This window comes from Pseudorasbora parva, chromosome 5 (genome assembly GCF_024679245.1).
Source record: "Pseudorasbora parva isolate DD20220531a chromosome 5, ASM2467924v1, whole genome shotgun sequence".
Classification (NCBI taxonomy): domain Eukaryota; kingdom Metazoa; phylum Chordata; class Actinopteri; order Cypriniformes; family Gobionidae; genus Pseudorasbora; species Pseudorasbora parva.
The window spans coordinates 36,984,509-37,008,906 of NC_090176.1; the positions used below are offsets into that span (position 1 = coordinate 36,984,509).

The 24,398-nt window shown below is 36.5% G+C and overlaps 1 protein-coding gene across 5 annotated transcripts; it reads right to left on the reverse strand.

Moving 5' to 3' along the window:
• Positions 1-81: 81 nt before the first annotated feature.
• Positions 82-23,054, reverse strand: ppp2r3b (protein phosphatase 2, regulatory subunit B'', beta). 5 transcript variants are annotated; one of them, XM_067444179.1, is made up of 15 exons: positions 22,931-23,054; positions 21,701-22,092; positions 8,370-8,558; positions 7,765-7,868; positions 7,016-7,118; positions 6,084-6,158; positions 5,109-5,195; positions 4,166-4,322; positions 3,718-3,766; positions 3,508-3,597; positions 3,191-3,366; positions 2,941-3,059; positions 2,740-2,846; positions 2,467-2,511; positions 1,512-1,648 (listed from the first exon to the last, which is right to left on the reverse strand). In XM_067444179.1, exons 2-14 carry the CDS (start codon positions 22,046-22,048, stop codon positions 2,493-2,495), a joined length of 1,623 nt encoding a protein of 540 aa, XP_067300280.1. In that variant the 5' UTR covers positions 22,049-22,092; positions 22,931-23,054; the 3' UTR covers positions 1,512-1,648; positions 2,467-2,492. The 5 variants fall into 5 exon arrangements, with proteins under 5 accessions (XP_067300282.1, XP_067300281.1, XP_067300279.1 ...); XM_067444178.1 differs by lacking the exon at positions 2,467-2,511 and having other exon boundaries at positions 83-1,648; positions 8,370-8,555; XM_067444177.1 differs by lacking the exon at positions 2,467-2,511 and having other exon boundaries at positions 86-1,648.
• Between the last annotated feature and the right edge of the window lie 1,344 nt (positions 23,055-24,398).

Here is a 24,398-nt window from a genome sequence, read left to right on the forward strand (position 1 = left end):
TCACACACCAGAACTCTTTGTACCTACAGGCCTCTTAGTTACATATGCTTTCCAAAACATTTAGGTTGCACTTAATTTTACAGTATGTGCACTTGCGTCTATGTACTATATACTTAAAGTACTGGGTAATATACAGTAAGGCTAATCTTATGGATTACTGTTACCATATGGAGTACCTGGTGCAAGTGAGCATCATTGTTGGATTTTTCAGCGGGAATACTGCATTCCATTCTAAACAGAAGAAGCCTGTCATTTTTGTTTTGTAAAGAAAGAATAAGGGGTGTACCTTTACTGTATGTCAAGAGGCACTTTTTTTTACTAAACTATATGCAGATTTACACCTGCTTTATTTTAAACTTTGCCCTTGGTAAAATGCTCTTCAATATACAGTTTGCGAATGACATTCACTATCAGAGATACTGCAGCAAGAATTATATCCTATACTGTTCAACTTTATCAAGGGAAAGATCATTTAACTTTGTGTCATTACAAGTGTCAAGCCTGTCTGTCATTGTTTTATTAGTGACAAACTATGCTTGTTTGGTGATAACCTTTGCTAATGTTATGGAAGAAAAAGTTGATGATATGCATGAAGTATGCTTTTTTTTTCTCCTCGATAATATAACATTCAAAATACACTGTCGAGCTAAAAGTTGACAAGGAGAACTGTGAAGAGTTTAGAAAAAGTGATGTATTAAGAAATTTCTTCTAACAAGTGTATAAAAAGCTAAAATGTGGCTATACTTTATAATGAAACCGCAATAACATCCTGCAGAGAATGCATGAAAAACTTCTGTCTTAATACTTTATTAAACTTTTTAAGACAGAAAGTTCATTTTTACAGTAAAAGCATGTTTTTAGGAAGCACTTCTATAGAAATGACAAAGATGATGTCGTCATCATGAAGTGGACTAAGCCTAAAAGTTTTGAACAAAAAGCAAAAACAACAAATATTTACATATATATATATATATATATAAATACATTATAATTTAAAGACACCTCTCACAAAGACATGTCAGAGTCTAATCACTGCATTATTTCATATTAGCGTGCGCCTCAAACACATTAAGGCATGTCGACAGAGCTCCATGAGAAATAAGCCATCCATGAAATGAAGCTGAAATCACTTTGGTGAATCTCTGGAATGTCTTATAAACCAATTCTTAGTAAAAACTTCAATATTTATAAACTTAGTGCACATTCATTATTTCAAGTGTCCCGGTTTGGTTCCAGTGTAGTTGCTTGAAACCTACAGTGCAGCTACATTTGTTTTATAGACCTGGTTGTGCGTAGATGTCAGATAGATTGGACCAGCACAATCCGTCTTGCTATATAGATCCTCACCAGACGGCTGGTTTACTGTCTGGTATCCAGCGGCTGAAGGTATCCGTACACTCTTGAGCCTTGGTTTGCTGAACCAGGCAGCATCAGTATTTGAGAGCAGGATCTGTCCATGTCCTGTTCTACACACTACCAGACGGTGGGATTTTACTTGTGTATTTGTCATTCAAAATCATCCTCGTATTCATATTCATCCAGGTCTAGGTTACTGTGAGGGTTGGGAATCTCAAAGAGATGTCTCTTCTCGTTCCGCAGGTCGAAAGCACATGTAATGTGATCGACTGGGTCCAGAGCATTGTCATAGCTAAATAAAAACAACAAAAACATAAAATTGTGTTACAAAATATATTGAGCCCAGACCTGCAAGAACACATGACAAGGTTCTGGTCTTCTCGAAGTAAAAATTAGATTCTATTTTTCTCCATAAATTAAAATGAACAAATCTTCCAGGAGCTCTGAGATTAAGTGATAGCATACTGGTCTGCCACAAGTCAGTGTAAATTCAGTTTGATGAACACTTCAATTTAAGTGCCAAATTCTTCCAAGAAATATCTCAGAAGTCGCGGCTACCTCGAAAATGGAAATTGCAGCGAGATCTCAACCAGGAATATCTACTCCCATGAGTCACTGCGTAGAGTATGCTCTCAAACATATATTTCAGTTTTAATACTTTGCAATATTACTTCAAACATATCCTATGTTAGATTTATAATCAATGCATTTCAATTGACAATACTTGAGAGCAGTTCAATCCTTTACAAAATATTTTTACATACAGTCTCATACTTTGATTGGAAACCTATTTTATGAAAATTAGACAACAATACTAGTTCATAATGCTGTGATTCATCTCAGAGCAGGCCAGTTTGATTCTAATATTTATGGAGAAAATGGAAAGAAAACATTTTTTACAACCAACTGAATGGCAAATGGATAAGGAACTGACGTGAATGCATACCAATGAACAGACACTTGACAACACCGTAAAGAGTTTTTTGGAAATTTTAGCATGTAAAACATACTTTAGTCCGATATCTGATGAGCAAATGTGAAGGAACCCACGAAGGAACAGAAGTGAGGAAGAATGGAAGGAACCTCAACCCTGCACCTACAGTGTCTTACCTGTTTCAACTCTACTCATCCTGCCATTAGAAGTCTGTGCTGATCCTAAAATCATCACACAATACCTCATCAGTCCTCCGGATCACTGACTCAAGTGGACTGATGTTATTAAACTGCTGCACAAGGCAAAGTCCTGTTAGATGAAGGACTAGTCTAGACGTACAGCTTAGAGGTAGTTTCCAGCAGAAGTTGAGTGCTGTAAGTTCATCTAAGATTCTGCACTGTGATAAAACTGTGGTCTGTGTTTAGTTCAGCTGTGAGAAACATTCTTACCCATCATTATACTGCTCGTTTGCAGTTTCCTCAGCCACCAAGTTATCATACTCCTCTGCAGCATATCTCTCCCAGTCAGAAATCTCCTGTCCCATTGTCTCAGCATCCTATACAATTATATACAAATAACACCAATATTATTACAGCATCCAAGTGACCATAATAGCAATACAATTATATAATGAATCTGTTCTTCATTACCCTTGCAGCCAGTAAGGGATCCCTCTGTTCATGGTCTAGGTACTTCTCAAAGTTGAAGAACGTGTCAAAGAAAATATGGGAAAGTTTACACCTCTTCAAGTCCCTGAGAGTGATCTTTCCTAATAAAAATAAGAGCACTTCTTTAAAGATTTGCAGATTTTAGTTTCTTTTGCTAGGAGGATGTGGTCAATTCAGTGGTTACTTCAGAAGATAAAATACCTAGCAAATTTTTCATCACTTCAAATAATACCTGGGATTTCTGGCTTGACCATATCTAACATTTGGCACAGGCAGTCCTCAAAAGGCAGTGGTTCAATGGCCAAGGACTCAATCTTCTGACACTGTTCCTGGTAGAAGTACTGAAGCTCATACATGGACAGAACTCCATCCCCATCCAGATCCATACAGCGAAACCAGTACTCTATGCTACACAAGCAACCAATCGTTACTACATGATCATTTCTAGTCAGCAAAATATATAAAACCTGTTCTAATGTTTTTGTGTGTGGATATTTTAATCCAAAAATCTTACATATTGTTCCTTTAAGGAAGATTATTTTCAGTTACCTGGTCTCAGTCCTTTTGTCCTCTTCAGATATGAGGAACCATACGAAGTCAGCATAGCTCAGCTTGGCCTCTTTATGAACCTTTCTGTCCCTGAGCAGAGTAGAATTGACCACAGCACTCATAAAATATAACAATATGATACATGATACACGATTTCAAAAATTAGAGGAAACAAAAAAAAAAGAAAGTCTGTAAAATGAAAGATGGTACCTGGATACCGCTCCTGAGAATAATCTCTCAATCATTCTGTTGGATATGGCTGAGAGCAGAAAAAAAAAAATTCACATCAAAGTCTTTTCCTATGCTTAAATAGGGTAATTATTTGCTGTCAAAAGCTTATAAATATTGTAAATTGCAATAGCAAAACAGGGCTTTACGATCCTTATTTTATAATTTTAAAGACAACGATTATGGACCCTGGCTGAAAGGAGATAAAATTATTGAAGTGGCAGACATGCCGTCATGCTAGGGAAATTGATATGTTAAAATTTCAGACCACTTCATTCAATTTACTAAACTCATACTGCAGCAAACAGAAACACATGCAGTCAAGTGCTGCTGGAAGGGATAGATTTTAAAAGTCACCTCCAGATAGAAGCAGCCAATAGTTAAACAGCATGTCAGAAAAGTCTTAAAACCACAGCGAGTGCACGGGTACCTTGATCGTTATGTCGCGCCAGGTCTCTCTGGTCTATGTACAAGTCGTGATCTGTGTCCAGCTCCCAGAACTTACAGTAAATTACATAAAAATGTTCATAGGAGAAGAACTCTGTCAACTGGTTAATCTCTTCCTCTTCTTCCAGCAATGCCACATTCTGTTGGGAAACATTTTCACCATTACACAATGGAAAAGCTTAGTTACCTAAATAATTAAATAAAAAGCAGTGTGACTAAAACCAATTACCATACAAAACAATTTAATTTAACAAAATATACAGAATTTAAAATCTACAATAATAATAATGATAATAATATTAGACAATCTAAAAAATCATTCATGTGGGCTAGGTTAAAACAATAAATTAAGCAAACATCTTTTCCAATTTTGTATCTATTAATTAGTATGTCAATTAAAGGAAGACTCCACCATTTTTAGAAAAATGGCTAATTCAACTTCTTTCCTACATTTAGATATGTAGTCAAATGCATTTTTGTCTCAGTGTATGCATTGTTTTAGTTTGGCAGGGTCGCCGCTAGCTTAGCTTAGCTTAATGAATGGAATCCTACGTTGCCAGCTAATATGTCCAGAGTAAAAGTGATCCAAAACCCCCCCCACCTAATTACTTCCTGTGGCCTGCGTATCGCCTAGTCTTAATCTGCATCGCTATTTGTACTCATTGTGAATGCACAGGCTACAAGAAGTATTTATGCGGGATACTCAGGAGATGCTAGCTGGCAACATAGGAATCCAATCATTATGCTAAGCTAGCAGCGACCCTGCCAAACTTAAACAATGCATGCACTGAGACAAAAATGCATTTGACCACATACCTAAATGTAGGAAAGAAGTTGAATAAGTCCTATTTCTAAAAACAGTGGCGTGTTCCTTTAACTGTCAAATATTTGTTATAGCCATAGATACAGACTCATAAAATAATTACCTGTAAAAAAGTACTTCTCCTGAGTTCTGGACATGTTATTTTTCCAGTCCATGAGCGGTTTACATTATAAAATATCCTTTGGACTACCTGTTGGAAGAAGCAGCACTAAGTTGAACATCAGGCTCATTGAAGTCATTTAACAACGCTGATCTGTGAATGATCCATACTTATGGTGCACCAAAATAATAACTGTGTATACACCAATCAGACACAACATTATGAAGTGAATAACACTGATTATTATATTCATCATGGAATCAGTTAGTGGGTGAGATGCAAAAGTCAGCAAGTGAATGTTTTGTCCTCAAAGTTGATGTCTTAGAAGCCAGAAAAATGGGTAAGCGTAAGGATTATGAGCGAGTTAGACAAAGGACAAATTTTGAGGTCTAGAGTAGACGACAGCGTCAGAGCATCTCCAAAACTGCAGCTCTTGTGGGGTGTTCCCGGCATGCAGTGGTCAGTATCTATAAAAAGTGGTCCAAGGAAGGAACAGTGGTAAACCGGCAACGGGCTCACAGGCGGCCAAGGCTCATTGACGCACATGGGGAGCAAATGCAGGCCCATGTGGTTCGATTTTGTCTGCCACAAAACAAAAATGATCCAGGAATAGTTTGAGGAGCACAAGTTTAAGGTGTTGACTTGGCCTCCAAATTCCAAAGATCTCAATCCAATTGAGCATTTGTGCAATGTGCTGAACAAACAAGTCCAAAACATGGATGCCCCACCTCACAACTTAGAGGACTTAAAGTATCTGCTGCTAACATCTTGGTCCCAGATACCACAGCACACCTTCAGGGTGGGTTTTGCAGCAAAAGGGGGACCAACACAATATTCATCAAAGTCATAATGTTATGCCTGATTGGTGTATATAGTCAGTTCGTGTTATTGAAAGTTTCAGTTAATGGTGCAAATCTATGTTTAATATACAAAAAGTATTTAAATTACTAGAAAAATACATAACGAAGTATTACTTACAGTTGTAATGTAGCGTGAGTGAAAGTCTGAAGCCTCCTTTAAAAATGCCAGACCTGTATGTGAATCCACCACATCCTTTAAAAAGAAAAAGAATAAAAAAAGTATTAAAATGATTTATACACCAATATAACATCAAAGTCAGCATATAATAACTGACACTGCTAACAGAAGAAAAAAAAAGGCCAATGTTAAATCCATTTGTGTGCAAAGAGGTTCTGGATTAGATTATAGAGAAAAGGCAAATCATTCTGTCCACTAGCTAAGGGTGATGTGCTGGTACAATATGTGTGGGAATGTTAAAGGTATTAAACTTCTAAGAACAAAAGGCTGATTTTAAGGCCCAAGCTCATCTTTAGCTTGCGCTACAGTTTCAGCCAGCATGGCCCACTGACTTTTCCCATCTAGTGCATTCTTCAGCAGAGAAGCAAAGATTTTTCCCATGCATGTTTCATAGTCAAATACTGGTATATATGCATAAAAGGTGATAAATTACAACAACTTATTTGGGGGAGGTGCGAGACTCTTTGACCCTTCCCCATGTGAAATTAAACAATAGAAAAACCCATAAATCACTGCTGTAAAGGAGCAGACGGGAACAGGCCAATCTACTCCATAGCAATACTTTTCTCATTCATCAAAACGGTCAAAGCAATTGCTAAAGCTACACAATACAAATTAAAGTGCGGACGCCAGAATACATCTCCTCTACTGTGCACGGCCAATCCCGCCAGTGAATATAAATGATATGGCCATCACTGAACTCAAAGAATGCACTTCGACACACAACCATTTTATAACATTTACAATTACATTTTTTATTTACATAAAAACAAGGAATGAGAGCAAATAATGTGAAGCTGAAATAATTGGTGCTCAGCATGTTTTGTCCTGTATGTGTCTGTGTTCTCAGAAGTAGGTTTAGCACTCTGTACCTGAAGGAATGGAATAAAGTCCTCTTGTTCCAAATAATTGCAGCCAGGCTTGGCCAGAAGGTGAAGAAATTTGGATGCGTCATCATGACAGGTCTGAAGCACTCTGTGGAGAGGAAACAGATGGCTTCAGGCTCCATCTCACCCTTTAAAAGAATAATGTAGTCTCCAAAACCCTTCACTTCAAATATGTGGCTTCAGATTAATGGAATCTACAAATGAGTCTCTTGAATTCACACTCAGCCAGTTCTGATATACAATCAAAGAGGAATAATGATTTAAAAAAAAAAAAAAAATTAACCTTTACAGACTCAGATACGACCCCCCCAACCCAGATGCTCAGCCAAACCAGGTACTCAATCACTAATGATCTCATTAAAAATATACAATTATTTACATAGAAGTGCTACATTAATGATTTAGAAGGTAATAATGCTTATTTTAATCCACTATATTTCCTCAAGGAGGAAAATCCAAGAGGTTTCATATATCCGTTCATGGAATCCCTGCAGGATTTTCATAGACCCGCAGTTGAAAACTTGAATGAGTGTATACAAGACAGCACCTCCTCCTCCAAAAACACAAACATCTGCAGGGACACCTAAAATAAACTACAGTATCATACCAAAATTGTACACAGAGAGCTCACTGCACTTCAGCTCTAGATAAGAGGACATTCACGCACTTGTGTAGCTACTGACCACTGCAGACATTAATGTGAAAGGGCACTGTGAAGAGAACTATTGTCTTACTTTCGCCACATTGCCACAAACTTGTGAACGGACACATATCCCCTCCTGTCTCCTCCGGCAGCATGGAACAATGGTGCTTTCCAGTAGAGTGGGCACTCGCAAGCCTGCAGAGAGACAAAAGTGTCATGCAGAAATAGACCTCAGGGTGACAAAATAGGTCAAGATGTCATGCACTTCAAAACAAACATTATATTTCTATCTAAACAATTATGTGCCAAACAGAGATTCAGATATTGAGATCTGGAAGTTACAGTTAAAGAGTAATTTCTGCAACTCTGTAATCATTCTCTTTTAAACAGGCATTTAAGCACAATCAGAGGTTTCTGCTAAGTGCTTGGACATTATGACTACATCTTTCACATGTGCTGTAGGAACTATAAATTGGGCTAATTAGCAAAGATTATGTTTATAAATCATTCTGTTTAAATTCCTGAATCCTGTCGTTTACCTAGACGGTTTCTCTTCAGGATACATAATTCAACATAAACAGTGGTGATATTTCTCCACTGTCTACAGGAAAATGTCTCGTAAACAGTTAGAAGTTAGTTACACAAATGAACAATTTGCAGAGCAGGTAAAGGTGGAACGTTACAAACCACACTTACCTTGGCGACAAGCCCCATGTCTTTAATAGTGACTTTTTCATCAGGAAATTGAGAAAATATTTTTTCTATCTTGGAAATGAGATTGTCTATGTTGATGTTGGCCTGGGGCTGTCCTCGAGGGAAGTAGAACTTTGGAATGCTTTCACTTAAGGCTGGTGTAACGGGCTCCTCTTTCTTGGCCTGTGCCTGCTGAAACAGACAGAAATAATAACCATTAGCCACAAAACTCATCATGGGAGAGATGAATGGTTACTCTGAAAATCATAATTTCACAGTGATGGCTTAATTAATGCATTTAATTACTAATATGCATTAAACACAATTTGAAAATTCTGACAGATGGACAACTTGCAAATCACTTTAAGGAGGCTTGCAGTATTTTTTGGATACGTGTTCCGCATAATGCAGTACCCAAGACAGGAAGGATAAGAATGTGGATAATAGTTTGAAATATAATCTGTGATTAATTAATGAAATCAATTGAACAAATGTAATAAATACTAACATATTATAAAAATAGATATACATCCATTTTCTTTCAAATAGTAAAACAAAACAAACAAAAAACACTTTCCACCTGTTCACCAAAAAGGCCTAGGACAAAACTGTCTTTGAAGTAATTATGAACTACTATGACTTTTGACTGGTCTAGATGAACTTGAAATCAGAAAGCTCTGCACAGTGATACACCATGTTTAATGTGAGGACGCCAGAATACCTCTGTCAATTATTTAGCTAGCATGTTCTAAAAGAACAGTTTTAAACACAGCTGATAACAACTCGTGATGGATTGCATGTTCAGACTTGTAAACATAACGGTTGGATATATATTAACTTAGTAGGATAAACAACATCAGAAATAAACAACTGGATTCGTTATACATTTTGTAATCAATCATTTTATTACACTAACTAAAAAAAATAATCAATCTAAAGAAAGTTTATAAAAACAAGAGAAGGAACAATCAGAGATAAATGTTGGTGTTGGCTGGACAAAGCCATGACTGGCTGATAAGTTTAAGAAGTGTAAAAAGCCTTAATTTGAAGAACAGGCTGAATGACTGCAGAGATGGGTGGTACTGCAGTTTGAAAGCTCCAAGAAGACTTTTTGTTGTTTTAATTGTGGGGGACTTGACCCAAGTGTACACACTAACAGTATGATATATTTGTCCAATGACAAAACGCCCTTCATGCCCAAATGTTGTGAACACTTGTGGTTAAATTCCTCATAATACTGATTTTCCAAAGGCTCAGCTTCCCACAGTAACTTAAAACCCCAACTATTTGAGTGTCAAGCTGCAGCTGTGAAGATCTTGACCCCCTAGAACTTCCACACAGGAAAAAAAACTCCATCAAAGCCCACTTTACACTGAACAAAACACATTTAGTGTTTCTGTATTAGAACACATTTACAAGTAGACTTCAGACAACTTGACCCTTTCCGTTTCATCTTGAGGGATGCAAATATTTTGTACATCAAGGCAATTACCGGTAATTACGCGGCAATATTTGAATCTTGTGAGATGTAAGCAGTTGATCATAACATCCATGCATTTAATCTGGCAGAAAAAAATTAAGGACTACAATATATTTTTTTAAAATGATAGTCCTTCCAAATACACTGTCAACATCTCAGCCCACAAAGCTCTGCCTTCACATTACATTAAATGTATTTCACTAACTTAGCATGGCAAAAAAAGACATGAAATGTAATAATTAAATGTACATGGAATGCGTTACATACACAAACACATTTCATGCTATAGAAAGCAACAGTGAACTAACACCCACTTCTTTAGTGGCCTTGGTTCTCAACATATTTTAACTAAATTTTCTTCACTCTGATTTCAAATACTTAACATGGAATTGACACAGGCGCATTCCTTCTCAGTAAAAAAACACCATCAGGAACTTTTGCATGTCTAATAAAAATCTGATGGCTTTATCAGCATGGCTGTCATGTAGTAATCTTGACTGTTTACTTCTTGCAACAGATTTAGTACACTACCATATCCCATTCTAGAGACATTCATAACATTTTCAGCTGTAAATCACTGCTACTAATGTGAAAAAAAAAAGATTTTTTTAATGCAAAATCAAAAATTTTGCTTTTAAAAACACCAACTTATAGTACCCTATATGAAAGTTTGGAAGTTTAACAAATTTGGAAAGTTTCGCTCGGATGTGGCATGCAGGGGATTCTGCTCAGTGTAACCCACTGTGAGAGATGAATGCATTTAATCTAGCCTTCTTCAGTCAGTGTCAGTCATGTCTATAAAAGGGAATGACCATCATCAACTCCAGTACAGGGCAGACAAAGCCTGCTCAATCCTAAACATTTGGACGCTCTAAAAACACTGATAACCCTCTAGTCAAAAGTTAATTTTAAAAATGACAATTTTGTCTAAATGCCATGGCTATAATCACACGTGTCATCGTCACTGAGACTGAGAGCCAGCAATAAGCAAGCAAAAGCAGTTTGATGGTTTCACACAGAACATATAAGACAACCTGCCTGTCCCTGCTGAAAGGCTTTGAGCCTCTTCTTAAAGCGCGAGGGCAGCACAAAGTCGCAGCCGCGAGCCAGCAGCGCCAACTCCTTCCTCAGGTCAGGGTCCTGTCGTAAAGAGATCTCCTTCATTCTCATGCTGCTGTCAGCTAATGGAGCCAGCGTGGCAGACAGTATGCACTCTGGGGTCAGGATAATTTTGCTCAGTGACTGTCCCGCCACAGGACACTCCTCTGCCTGTCTTTATCAAAGCACCAGCTCACTTAATGGTGAGCAGCAGCTGCTCTCCACAGCCGTGCAGTAGCCTGTATCACAACGCTGCCTGTTGCTCCACACATCCAGTAGTGGCTAGTAGAGGTCACAGTCCTATCCTGAAAAGTCACTGTGGATAGATAGGACGAGGGTGTTTGCGTGAGAGCGGTGGAGGTGGGGGGGTGGGGTGTAACTGCCCTTTTCAGTGTGCATTCCACATCTCTCATAGAGGTTATGTAAAGACACAAACCTGTTCACTTGAAATCTATGGTTATGTATACAGGAGATATAGCAGCTACCAAGAACAATACTGAGTAACTGCAATAGGATGCAACATTTTAAACCGTTATCACACCCACTAAATTTTTAAAAACTACATTTTGCCCCGCAAAGCAAATTTCATTCAAAGGATTCTATGTTTGGTACTTTTACACGATAAGAGCTAAATGCACGTTGCAACATCAACCAACCAATCATCTCTGAGGGGTGACTGAGACAGTGTAGGATATTAGAGGAATAAAAGCGCAGATAAATATAGACTCATTCTGAATCTAAATCATTAGGCTATATATAGGATGCAAAGTAAAACATCTTAAAACAATATGTACTCAGGCTCTACAGTGTAAGCAAGCATTTAAATCGCATTTGTGACAAATAGTTATGTGAATGTGTGAATCGATGTGTGTGAAAAAATTAGGTGATGAATACCAAAACGCGGCGTTTAATGAGTCTATGTTCAATTATGAAAGACAGCAGTTTTGATGTGCAGACACTAAAGTTTAGTCTGGTCATGTCATAAGCCTTCTGTATTCAACTTACAAAGAAAGTGCGACGCCTCTCGGAGTACACAAAAAATGGTTACGCATTTTGATATAACTCTGATTGTATTTATCTGAAAGAAGAATGTCATAGGGTGAGTAAATCATGGGGTAATTTTAATTTTTGGGTGAACTATCCCTTTAAAAATACCAGATGTTTAACTTATCATATCATATCATATCATATATCATATATCATATCATATCATATCATATCACGTTTAAGAGCGGCAAAAAAAATTGTGATCAAATGGATAAAATTGGAAAGCTGAGACTTACTTACTTAGAAAAAAAGAAAAAAAAGAAGCTCTGCAATTACCGAATGGGACGGGAAACAATAAATGTTTAGTGCAAGGTTATTTCGTAAACGAAACCTAAAACGATCTGTAAAAACAAAATTAATTTAATTAAATGAAAAACTGACATCAGTTACTGAAAAACTAACTAGAAATTTTTTTTGCAAAACAAATCAGTTAAAGGTGCACTATGTAGTATTTTTGCAATAAAATATCCAAAAACATCTAGGCCAGTGTTATACATATTGTTCAGTTGAGTTACAATATCCCAAATGTTTCCAACTATTTGTAAATTGTGAGAAAATTGCTATTTTAATCAAGGAACCGGGACGTCTGAGGTAGTCGCTGGTCAATTGCGTCATATCTGTGTTACCCTCGGTTTATGGTTTTATTTGGCCATAACTAGGGATGCTCATATTGACAGTTTAACCGTTAACCGATAGTAAGAAATTTGACCAATTAACACTATCAGTTAAACAGTTTAAAGGGTGTTTTTGTTTAGTTTTTTTACTCACGGGGCGCATCGACATGCAACAAACCACATGTGCCAACAGAGACATGTTTTGCAAAATGAAGCAATGGGAAAGAAGCATACTGTGTGGGACTATTTCGACAGAAAGGGTAAGGAAGTTATGTGCAAAGTAAGCTACGCTGTAAAATACAGCAGTAGTACAAGCTTCTGACGGGTGGAGGAAAGCAAATGAATGTCGCTTCCCGAGGCTGGCCGCTGGCATCAGTGCCATCTGAAGCCTTGTATAATGCTTTTCGTAGTGTGGTTTTGTCTGACAGCTTATCAAAAATCTCGGCCCGAGTCTGACTGGGGCCCGTGTTTTTTTTTGGCTTATATTGTTGCAGCAATTAAAATAGTTCTGTTTTGTTTTTAATGTCAAAGTAGTTACATTTTGTTTCGTTTCTTTGTTGAGTTCATTTAGAAAAATGTTTAGAGCAAATTTTTGTTTGTTAAATAAAGTTTCCTTTTTTTTAGGTGACGACCAAGCGACCGACAGTGAGTTAACCACATGTTTAATAAATTTAGCCTCCCAAATCAACTCTTGACTTGTCTTGCCTATAATAAAATCCATAGATATAAAACTTCAAGCATCACAATGTTAGTTAATTTAGCCTACTATATTACCTCTATAGTAAAAATGTATTTTTGACAAGCTGAGGCAGGCTGATACAGCTCGCAAACAAAACGAGCTAAACAATCTAAACAAATAAAAAAAAGAACAAAAAAGAACATGCAGTTTGTCTTATACCTTACACCTCCGCAAAATGAACAGCCTATAAATCAGATCTTCAATTCCTGCGGTATAGCCTATATTTAATGGAGTTCACAGCAACGAAAGCAAAAAATTCAAGATGCATTTGATTCAGCAGCTCATTTCAAAGACCGCAATATGAGAGAGCGACCTAAGCACTGGTAAGATCATTTATTAATTTTTATCGAAGATCATTGTGCTTTTGAGCATCTAAGACTAATTTTAAGTTTAATTTGCATTGGCTTGCTTTACTCATTTGCGGCGATGTGTGTGGCAAAACCATCATATCTATCTGACTACAACATAATGCTCGATTATTTTTTAACCATTTGCCAGGAGTAAAATTTACACGTGGCTTAAACAACCAGATACATTTAAACTTGTCTGGTTTTGTCTGAAATGCTTTCAGACCACCTTCTGAATTGGTTTGTTTGGATAATCGGAATTAAAAGTGCCCTAGAATGATTTGAAACAATATGCTAAATTGTTCTCTGATATCAACATAGAGGGTATATGGCTTATTTAATGGCAAAATTTGTCCAGATAGTTTTACAGGTCCATTTACAACCCTAGAAATTGTCCCTAGGATGTAAAGCTGTTTTTGCCTTATTTGGAAGTGTCACGAATATTAATGTTGAGCTCTGCTCTGATTGGCTTATTTCAGCAGCTGACAGCACACAGCAGTTCAGCAAAGCTGCTCCTGAGTCCTGACCGTCCTAATAGAACACAGGCCGACTGAGTGACACTTTAAGCACAACATTTGAAATGGAGATTGCTAAAACGCAGCTTACTTGTTTATTTGGGGTTTTCAGATCATCTGCGCGCGAGAGAGAGCTTGCGTGCATATGGTTGCCAGATTGCATATGTTTAGGTAAAACACCGGATAGTATCATAGACAGTAAAATACTGGACACAGCGACCCCATTGACTTCAACGGCGAAAAGTGGTCATTTAGAAGCACTCACTTCCTGATGGCCGAGCGTACTGCGCAGGCTCAGACTGAGCTTGACGACGTAGATGTGACGTAAGCAACCTGTCTGACAGTTGTAAGTCTTCTAGTAGTTGTGGAAAGTGAAATCTGAATCATGTTATATTTTATCCTGTTGATTTTGGCTCTTTATGGGCTTATCCTAATCCTTCTCCCATGACTTCATTGGACTTTATGCCTCCACGTCCCCCCGAATGTCTCATTGACAGTAAAAGATTGCCTGCGAGCGTCTCCTCCTGTCTATACAGTAAATTCTCTACTGTGCTACAGAGAGTTCTGTGGTTATGATACAATCGTTAGCCTTTAACAAAATGCTTCTACGGAGCGACCTCTTCAACCTCATACTCATGACCGGAAAAGTAGAAATAGTGCCGGCGACTGTGTCCCATCATAATAAAAGTCCTGCTGCTCACGAGCGGTGGTCTTACTCAGCTCCTTCAACATTCGGTCCTGCTCTGCTTTATACTACAGTAACGTTAATAATTACATTCATGAACATGATTTCTGCCCGAGCCCCATCCCGATTATTTTCCACTGGCTAGTTTGAGGTGAAAACCACATCCCAAGATTCTGCGCTCAAACTTGGCATCACACTATGCCTTTGTTTTGAATAGGCGCCCTCTGGTGGATGGAAAAGTTACATAATGTAGCTTTAAGCACTACTTGTAAAAATACTTTGCTACACTTACATTGGAACCACAGTACATTACATAAAATGCATATATTTTACTACACATTACTGATTTTATTGATGGCTACATTAGCACTTGTTTGCTTTAATGTCTATGTTAATAGACCTTGAGCTAAGAGCTTTACAAATATAGCATTCCTGTGAAAAATACAAATAAAATAAATTAAATATTGATACATCTACTAAATAGCAAGAGTTCTTTTCTGTTTGTCTTACTTTGTTTGAGTTACTTTAATGACACAGACGGCAGCAGGAATATTAGGCTGCTGTCATTTTAAGAATCCAATACTGATACACATGCAACTAAATCCCAACTGTTTATGCTCACTTAAGACAGAAATTCTGGCGAGTTTTGCGTTATATGTTCAGCCTTTATAGAGACCACCAATCAAACTATATAAAGCTATCATCGGCTGATAACCGTAAGCTATCAGCACCCAATAAAATGCAGCAACCTTGTGGTTTACGTGTTATAGGACTTATGCTTACATGTCACTTGGCACACTAAAACTATATTTAACAAATGGTAGAATAAATAAGTATAGCTACCATCGACATCCCCAAGGTCAATTTAAATCCTGTATAGCAGAACACAAAGCCTGAAATTGCCCTCCTTGAAATGCAAAAAAATTCTACACATGTACTACTGCCTATGTTTTGTTTATTTTGCTTTCCAAGGCTACAGCTTCCAGCCATACTGTGGTTTATTATAGATGACAAGTCTTAGTTAGTAGCACAGCGTGGAAGTATTGAATTCAAAGAATGATGGCTGAAGCAGTTGAGGACTATTAAAAGACCCACCATGCTCTGTTTGGGCAACCCCAAGAAACAAATGTATCTTTAGTCCTCTAACAAACATCCGTTCCCAGACTGACTGCAATTACATCAATTCCTTCTAACTGTGCTGATCCAAAGAAACTCTGCCTCTGAGGCTGGGCGTTGTGCATCTGAAAATCCTTTACTAGCACTCATATAGTACTGGAACCGTGGAACTAATTGGATTAATAAAAGCAGACTTTAGTGACAACTGATCTGCCATAAAAGTGAGTGAATATGCTCCGAAGGCTTGGAGCCAGAGCATCTGACAAACAAAGTGCTGCAAAAATAAAGCCCAGCCTGGCTTAAATAAGTATTTTTAGATGTCAGATCATCGAGTCCACATTCTTCCACTCATTCCAGTATAAACAGTTCCTGTTGTCATCCAATGGCAGGATACTGCACACATTTGATAAGCCTAATTTTCTCACTAACTGCTTTTGTTGTACTTCGCTCATGAGTCTATTAAAGAAATATGGAAAAACAACAAAGGGTCAAAGTAAACTCGCTGGTGAACTTGTCAATATTTTTGTTTGTCATTGGGTCTATTGGAAAGTTCTTCTAACAGCACTTTCCCCTCCATTTGGCTCAGTGTTTGTGCTGTACGTAAAACAACTCTCTACTGTCAGAGTAAGCTGGTACTAACAGAACGAGAAAAAGATCTGCCTGAACAAGAGGTGGCAGCTGTCCGTGCAGACAGTGCCAATTTCCAAACAAAGCTGTGTCCAGTCAGTAGAGCCAAGTGGTTGAAGAGAGGATGACCAGTAAGGCAAAAGTGGGGAGCGCTAACAAACATGCTATGATTCAAATGCTGGAGGGGAGAAAAAATAAACACTGTGATAACTGTTCAGATTGGAGGCTATAAGAGTTATAAAACTGCTAACAAAAGTCAAACCAAACCTCCAAATAAAAGCCACAAGTCAAAATGCGGCATACAATTCAAAGACAGAGACAGAAGAACCAAAATGAGACTTCCATCCAGGCCAATGTGCATCAAGGAGCACAAAATGCTCTTGAGTTCTGATACACAACTTGATTAGAATCAACGCTTCTGACAAAAAAAATGGATCATTTTAATTACTTTAAAGGGCAGACAGTAAACTGTTGGGATGTTACATGCAGAAGGCATTTTGGAAGACGGCACAATTGAATATGCATTTGAATTTAAGAATTTATTCATTTTGGCCATTCATATACACACGTATATGCATTTACAACAGCATTTTAGGGTCCTGTAAACAATACCTTTATAGTGTCCATTAGGGCTGTATGATTAATCGTATTTTAATCATGATAATGATATCTGCTTCCCTTTATTGATTTCAAATAATCGTCATGATATTGCCACGCTAGTTATTTCTCCTAAAAACGTTTTTTTTTTTTCTCTTTGGGATTGGTGTTATCTTGTGTTGGTAACGAGCCTCCAGTCATGCTTGTGGTTGCCAGATGCAAAGAGCTTAAATCCCCCAAATAGAGCTTTTCCCTTAAAAGGATATACTTTCTTTCAAGTGTTTTACTTAATCAGTGCAATCTGGCAACTCTGTGCACGCGCACCCTCTAAATGCGGAAGGAGCGCTGATAATCTGAAAATCTGAACGTGTGCTAGAGTTTAGTGATCTCCACAGCGAAATTCTGCTTTAATGAAAGTGTCATACAGACAGTCTTTGTTTCTTCAAAAGGCACTTGTACTATATGTGTGACTAAATCTGCCATGGTCAAACCTTCAGCGATGCATTTCAACAAATGCAACACGGATCTCCGCCTTATAGGTTGCAAAGGTGTGACAATTCAATCTGGAAAATTGTAATGTTACAGTATAGTTTATTGTTATGTTTACGGAGTTTGATCTTTTAGTATCACTGTCTTAAGTTGTGCATTAAGCCACGTTAAACTAATTTTTTTTAAGCATTTTAGAATATCCCTAGCCAGACTTTTATTTTATTATATATATATATATAAATAAAAGCGCATTTTTCTTTGCTTTACGAATTTGCAGGGCAATCTGAATCTGTGGGTCTCATTTGCAAACGACATGTGTTATGGTTACATTAGATTACAAAGCGTTCACCAAAACCATGTATTTTGTGTTGATTTACCATCTAACGAAGTTATAATAGTTGGTTAAATGAAGTCAGTGTGCCACCTACAGGCCTTTTTTGGCTGAAGTGGAGGATGGTAAAGAACATGCAAAATGGCCATAACTGTAGTAACTTTTTTATAGAAAAATTGATTACCAGTAGCCTAATAATCGTGATTATAATTTTGAGCAAAATAATCGTGATTATCAGTTTAACCATTATTGTGCAGCCTTAGTCTCCATGTTAAACTATCAAAAAGCTAATTTGTGAAAACAGTGACAGTGGTGGCATCCATGTGTTCCAATTAAGTGTTCATTCTATATGCGCATAATGCAGCATTTTTAGTTGCTTTCACAGTAGCTTTGACAACATTGTCGTCTATAAGAAGGTTCCTGAGTATCAGGGAATAGTGATTGAAATGGATGTTATAAACATGATTGAGAAAGAAATAAAGGAGAGGCGTTCTAATTAAGATGGTGCATGTACAGTACAGGCCAAAAGTTTGGACACATTACTATTTGTTATGTTTTTGAAAGAAGTTTCTTCTGCTCATGAAGGCTGCATTTATTTGATCAAAAAAAAACAAACAGAAAAAAGTAATATTGTGATATTACAATTTAATATAATTGGTTTTCAATTTATTATACTTTAAATGATCCTTTATTTCTGTGATGCAAAGCTGAATTTTCAGTATCATTCCTCCAGTCTTCAGTGTCACATCATCCTTCAGAAATCATTCTAATATGATGATTCATTTTCAAAGTTGGAAACAGTTCTGCTGCTTAATATTTTTTCATAACCTGTGATACTTTTTGATAATACTTTGATGAATAAAAAGTAAAAATGAAAGAAAAGAAAAAGATGCAAATGTTTTAAAAATAGAAATATTTTGTAACAACAATATACACTACTGGTCATTAATTTGGGGGCCAATCAATTTTTTCCTCTTTTTTTGAAATAAATCTATTTCAAATTGTGTTAAATTGATAAAAATTGATAGTAAAGAAGATTTATATTATTTGAAAATATATTTTTATTTTGAATAAATGCAGTTCTTTTGAACCTTTTATTCATCAAATATATTAGGCAGCAGAACTGTTTCCAACACTCATAATAAATCAGAATATTAGAATGATTTCTGAAGGATCATGTGATAGACTGGATGTCACGTGACACTGAAGACTGGAGTAACGATCCTGAAAATTCAGCTTTGCGTCACAGAAATTAATTATCATTTAAAGTATAATAAACTGAAAACCAAATATATTAAATTGTAATAATATATCACAATATTAAAAAAAAAATCTGTATTTTTGATCAAATATGAGCAGAAGAAAGTTCTTTCAAAAACATTACAAATAGTAATGTGTCCAAACTTTTGGCCTGTACTGTATGTAGACTGTAAACGGAAGGATGTTTTATTTCAGACCACTATTGTGTATCTAATCATTTTATTTTATTTATTTTTTAAATTAGCTTTACAACTGTTTTAATTATCCTTGTTTTTAATTTTTAATTCACACACATTGTATTCTTTTCTCTCATGCATACCACTATTTTAATTTCTATGTAAAGCACTCTGAATTGCCATAAACATGCCTTGCCTAGCCTATATGTGAAAACACAAAGAAGAAAAAACGCTTGTTTTAAATAAATCATTGGCGTGTAAAGGTAGCCTTAGTATATTTTTGCATGTTAACTTTAGAAAATTTAAATATAGAATTGTAAGAGATTAAAAAAAAACATATCACCGAGTAGACAAACTCTGTACCTTAGACATTAACAAAAAAACTTTTTTTTTTTGTATATTCAATTTAGAACATTAAAATATAGAAATAACAGAAAGGGGTCAAATTAATCAGGCATGACAGACACCAAATTATTCTGACCATTAGCAGCATCTGACTAAGTTTATGCATACTGTATTACACTATGGACAAATATGTAAACTGCCTATGAAGCGTAAGCCAAATTCCCAGTAGTTAATTCCTGCACAGAGGAACCAAGGCTATCTTTACCAGTGTCCTGTGTCAATGCTGGAACAGTTGCTCAGATGAGCATCAGAATGACGTTAATTGAATTTTTAACTAATACTTTAGAGAATGTGTTTGTATTCTGGAATTCCTTCAGCCTTTCAAAATAGAACATCCAAAGGATCAAAATCTCTATAATACATTGTGACAAGTTGTGGGCACATGTTGATCGTACCATGCCAGAAAACATAAAATACCCAACAGTTGTTCTTTCAGCACAAAGGATTACCAAAGCATGTGAGAATAACTGGACATAGAAATCAAAGCTTCCAGACACATCTGCTTAGCATTTCACAATAAAGAATCACACCGGTCAGATAACGTCGCTTAGTCAAGATTTACGTTTACTGCAAACAGATGTCTTTTCTCAAAATGCAACAGTCATCCTTGATGAAAGTTTGCCTTCTCTACTTTTACATTTTTCTATATTATCTTCCCTCAAACTCTGAACAAATTTGGTATGTGACTGAAATAAGACTTTTTTCCCCCCTAATACAAGATGAAAATGTTGCTGTCCCTGTAAAGTGGACACAGTACATTTACATTTAATCATTTAGCAGATGCTTTTATCCAAAGCAGGAGAGCAATAGAAGCAATAAGACAAACAAGTGGAAACAACATGCAAGTGTTGTAACAAGTCTCAATTAGTCTAGCACATGGCACTTTTAAAAAAAATATATACATAAAAAGAAAAAAACAGAATATAAGTTAGTTAAGTGCTGGTCTTAATTGGTCAGGTGCTGCTGGGAAAGATGGCTACAGATCAGTGTTTGTGCTATATAAATTATCTACAGACTTGGCTGTACAGCACGACAGATTCTTGCATTTCCCAGAAGAAGCTAAATTGATCACTTTTTTAATTTTCAAAGGTGCATGTTTTCTTAATATCAACTTCCTCTTATAGGGCCAATAAGAGAGGTGTGAATTTAATGACACTGATCTGATACTGACAGCAGGAAGTATCGTGGAAGCATTGCTTTAATCAGAGATGTCCCTGCATAATCCAATTTAAGAGCTCTGAAACCTCAGCAGCAAAGTCCACCAGTATCACTGGACAGGGCATGACCACAGTCAATACCATTCCAGGGATTGACAGCTTTGAGATTCACCCACCTCTGGCTGAACACATGAACAGGATTTCTTCACACACAAGACATGAGTTCAAAGAGCTCATCTGACCTGAGCAGGAGTCCTACATTCACTGACCAAGTGTTGCAAAAGCCATTCAGCATCCTCTTGTGGCTAAACCGGGGAAAGTAGTTTAACACTCCCTAAAAACTGACATGTCGCACCATCATAGGTGACATTTCTTGAACTTTCTACTAAACAGGCTGTGTGTGTTAGATAATCAAAAGTTTCTATGTAAAAATGTGTTTGGAAAATGCTTTTTACCACATGAAACCTTAAAAAAACCTGGTTAAGTTTGTATTTGTGATAGGAGGGATTGATGGATTTCAGCCTGTCCCACATATGAAAATTGGTAGAATACAAATTTCTTTAGACTGATTGGGCCTGGATACAATAGTCTGCAAGGTGATAGTTCAGGGGTCATGCTGCATTGTGAAGAGTACTGAGAACAGGTGCGTACCTTCTTAGTGCTGACCGAGCGTCGCAGGGCCCTTGCATTCACCCCCACTCTGTTACTGCTGCCACTCGCAGATGGCAGCGTGGCGGAAGGAGGGCTGCATGGAGCACCAAGGGCCGTAGTCATTCTGTCCGTCCCATTAATCTTTGATGCAATGTTGTTGTTTTCTGTTAATACCAAAGTGCTTGCACTATTAAAATCACCATGGCTTAGATCTATATCTTCCCCGTTCTTGATTTTATTGAGGTAGTCTTTTAGCATTGCCTGAGTACTCGGCTCGCTCAACCAAAAGAGAAAGAGCTCGTCGACCTTCATCTTCAGGACAGGCTGAAGCGTTTGTGGTGATGCCATTTCTGGTTCGCTTCATGCAGCCCAAAAAAGAAGATTAAAATGACCTAAAGAATAAAGCAGAAAACATTCAAACTCCTTTGCCAAATTTATTAACATGCACTCAGCATTTCACAAATTATTTTTTATTTCTGTTATATATATATATATATATATATATATATATATATATATATATATATATATATATATATATATATATATATGTGTGTGTGTGTGTGTGTGTGTGTGTGTGTGTGTGTGTGCCTTTGTCCTGTACATTTTTCTTTTGAAGTTTTTAATATAAAGTTAAACAGAACATAATCACAAACAAATGCTTGCTTCTCTCCACTCACTATCACTATGCTTGCATCAATTTAACTTAACGTTACCCTATACAAAAATGACCATAGTAACATGGTCCTAACAATCATAATAGTCACTTTTATTAATCGTAACGTTACTGAAACACTGTGGTACATCCAATGTCAAACATACTAGAAATTAAACTCGATAGCGACGTTTTATAGATGTATTGTTTTACTTTATTATGGTTTTACACTATTAATAAATGCGGTTGCTATGATATGGCGGCGTAAATGATGGTTAAGTTACTAAACATCCCACCGCGGAGGACAAAATTGGAGAACACACCGGTAATATCGCATTTTTCTCGCAATTCCACATATACGCCATTAGAAAGTGTTTAAAAAGAACGATGAGTGAAATATAAGCTTGTTTATTGCTGTTGCTAGCTGACTACACGCATCATATACTTCCATAGCTAACGGACAACGGGTAAATTATTACATAAACACCCCCTGTATTCCACAACATAGATAAAGAAACGTATTTGTAATCGGTAAACAGTACCGAATTAAAGGTAAATAGTTTGTATTACTCTACCTGCTGTTATTAGGATGATTTTTGGTTGTTTTCGTTCATTCACTTTGAATCAAACTCTCGTTTCCTCAGGTAACCGGGAAAGTTTATATCGCGAGAGTAGCGTCCATACGCGAACGACTCGTTTGTTTGAAGTGGTTCTTTTAAAGAATCAATCGAACCGATTCGCAAGAAGAAAGCACATTTGAATCATGAGTTGAAGGTTGAAATGCTACGAGTCACTGGCTGAACTGAAGCCTTGTTCGACTTCAAATGTAGGCTATAATTATTTAAAAAGAAAGATTTATTTTTAAATGCGAAAAGGTTACTATAGTTATAGAAGGAATAGGCATATTACTCAGGAATATGCTAGCCTACTAATAAAGACACAGTTACTTATTGTGCTTTTATTAAAATATAAACTTATAAACTGAATTTGTTGCTTGGACTTCCTGTACCTGATATATAAATGACAAAACATGTTTTACATCACAACAGAATGTTTGCTACTTTGCTTGCTCTGTTTTTAACAAAAAAATTCAAGCAAATGTCAAAGAGTTTTTTATGGGAAAATATTTCTGTTCAGTAATACTATGATTATATCATTACTATCATCGTTTTACTATGATATTTAGAAAAAATGTATTCATTTGATATGTTACCCCATTATTAAATAAATAACATTTTTCTTTGAATAATTTCACTTGCTTTACTTATTTAATATGTGGACATATTCTGTTTAAGAGTAGCCTAGAATATAATTTAAATATGTTGCCGAACAAAAAGGTATCAAAGTGCAGTGGAAATTGCATTGGACTATTGCATTAGTGCCATGTAGAGGTGTCCTGATAAATTAATTTCAAATGGCCACAATGTTAGACTGATCAAACTAATAATATGGAGCCCCCTGTAATGTTCCTCAAATTTACAGTAACACCACATTAGGCATTGTACTTAACAGAAAGAAACTTCTTGTTCATCTAATGATTTCCTTACAGCCATTGCTGTGTATAAATTGTTTAAACTAGACCACTGCTGTAATACCATTATGCTTAAGGAAACACAGAAAACCATATGATCTACAGCACAGTATGAAACCCTTTAATAGTTATTCCACCCTGTACCTCATGATTTTTAATAAAAGCACAAAAGGACACCCTCTTTATTCAAAAAACATTTAGATTTGTAATTCACATAATAAATCAATGCTTGGTGGGAAGAATATATTTCACAAGACACTTCAATTGCTCTCAGATGTTTGGATTCTTTATTTGAGATCACAATGGGGAATGGGAATGATGATCATGCCTTTGAAATCCATGGAGATTTTCTCATGCTATATTGATGTAACAGTACCTACGGAGGAGGAACTTTCATTGCCCAATATTTATTTTTACTTTTACAAAAATGTCTGATTTATCAATGAATGACCTGCAGGGATCATAATTCACCAGAGCACACATACACACAAACATTACTGCATTACACAATG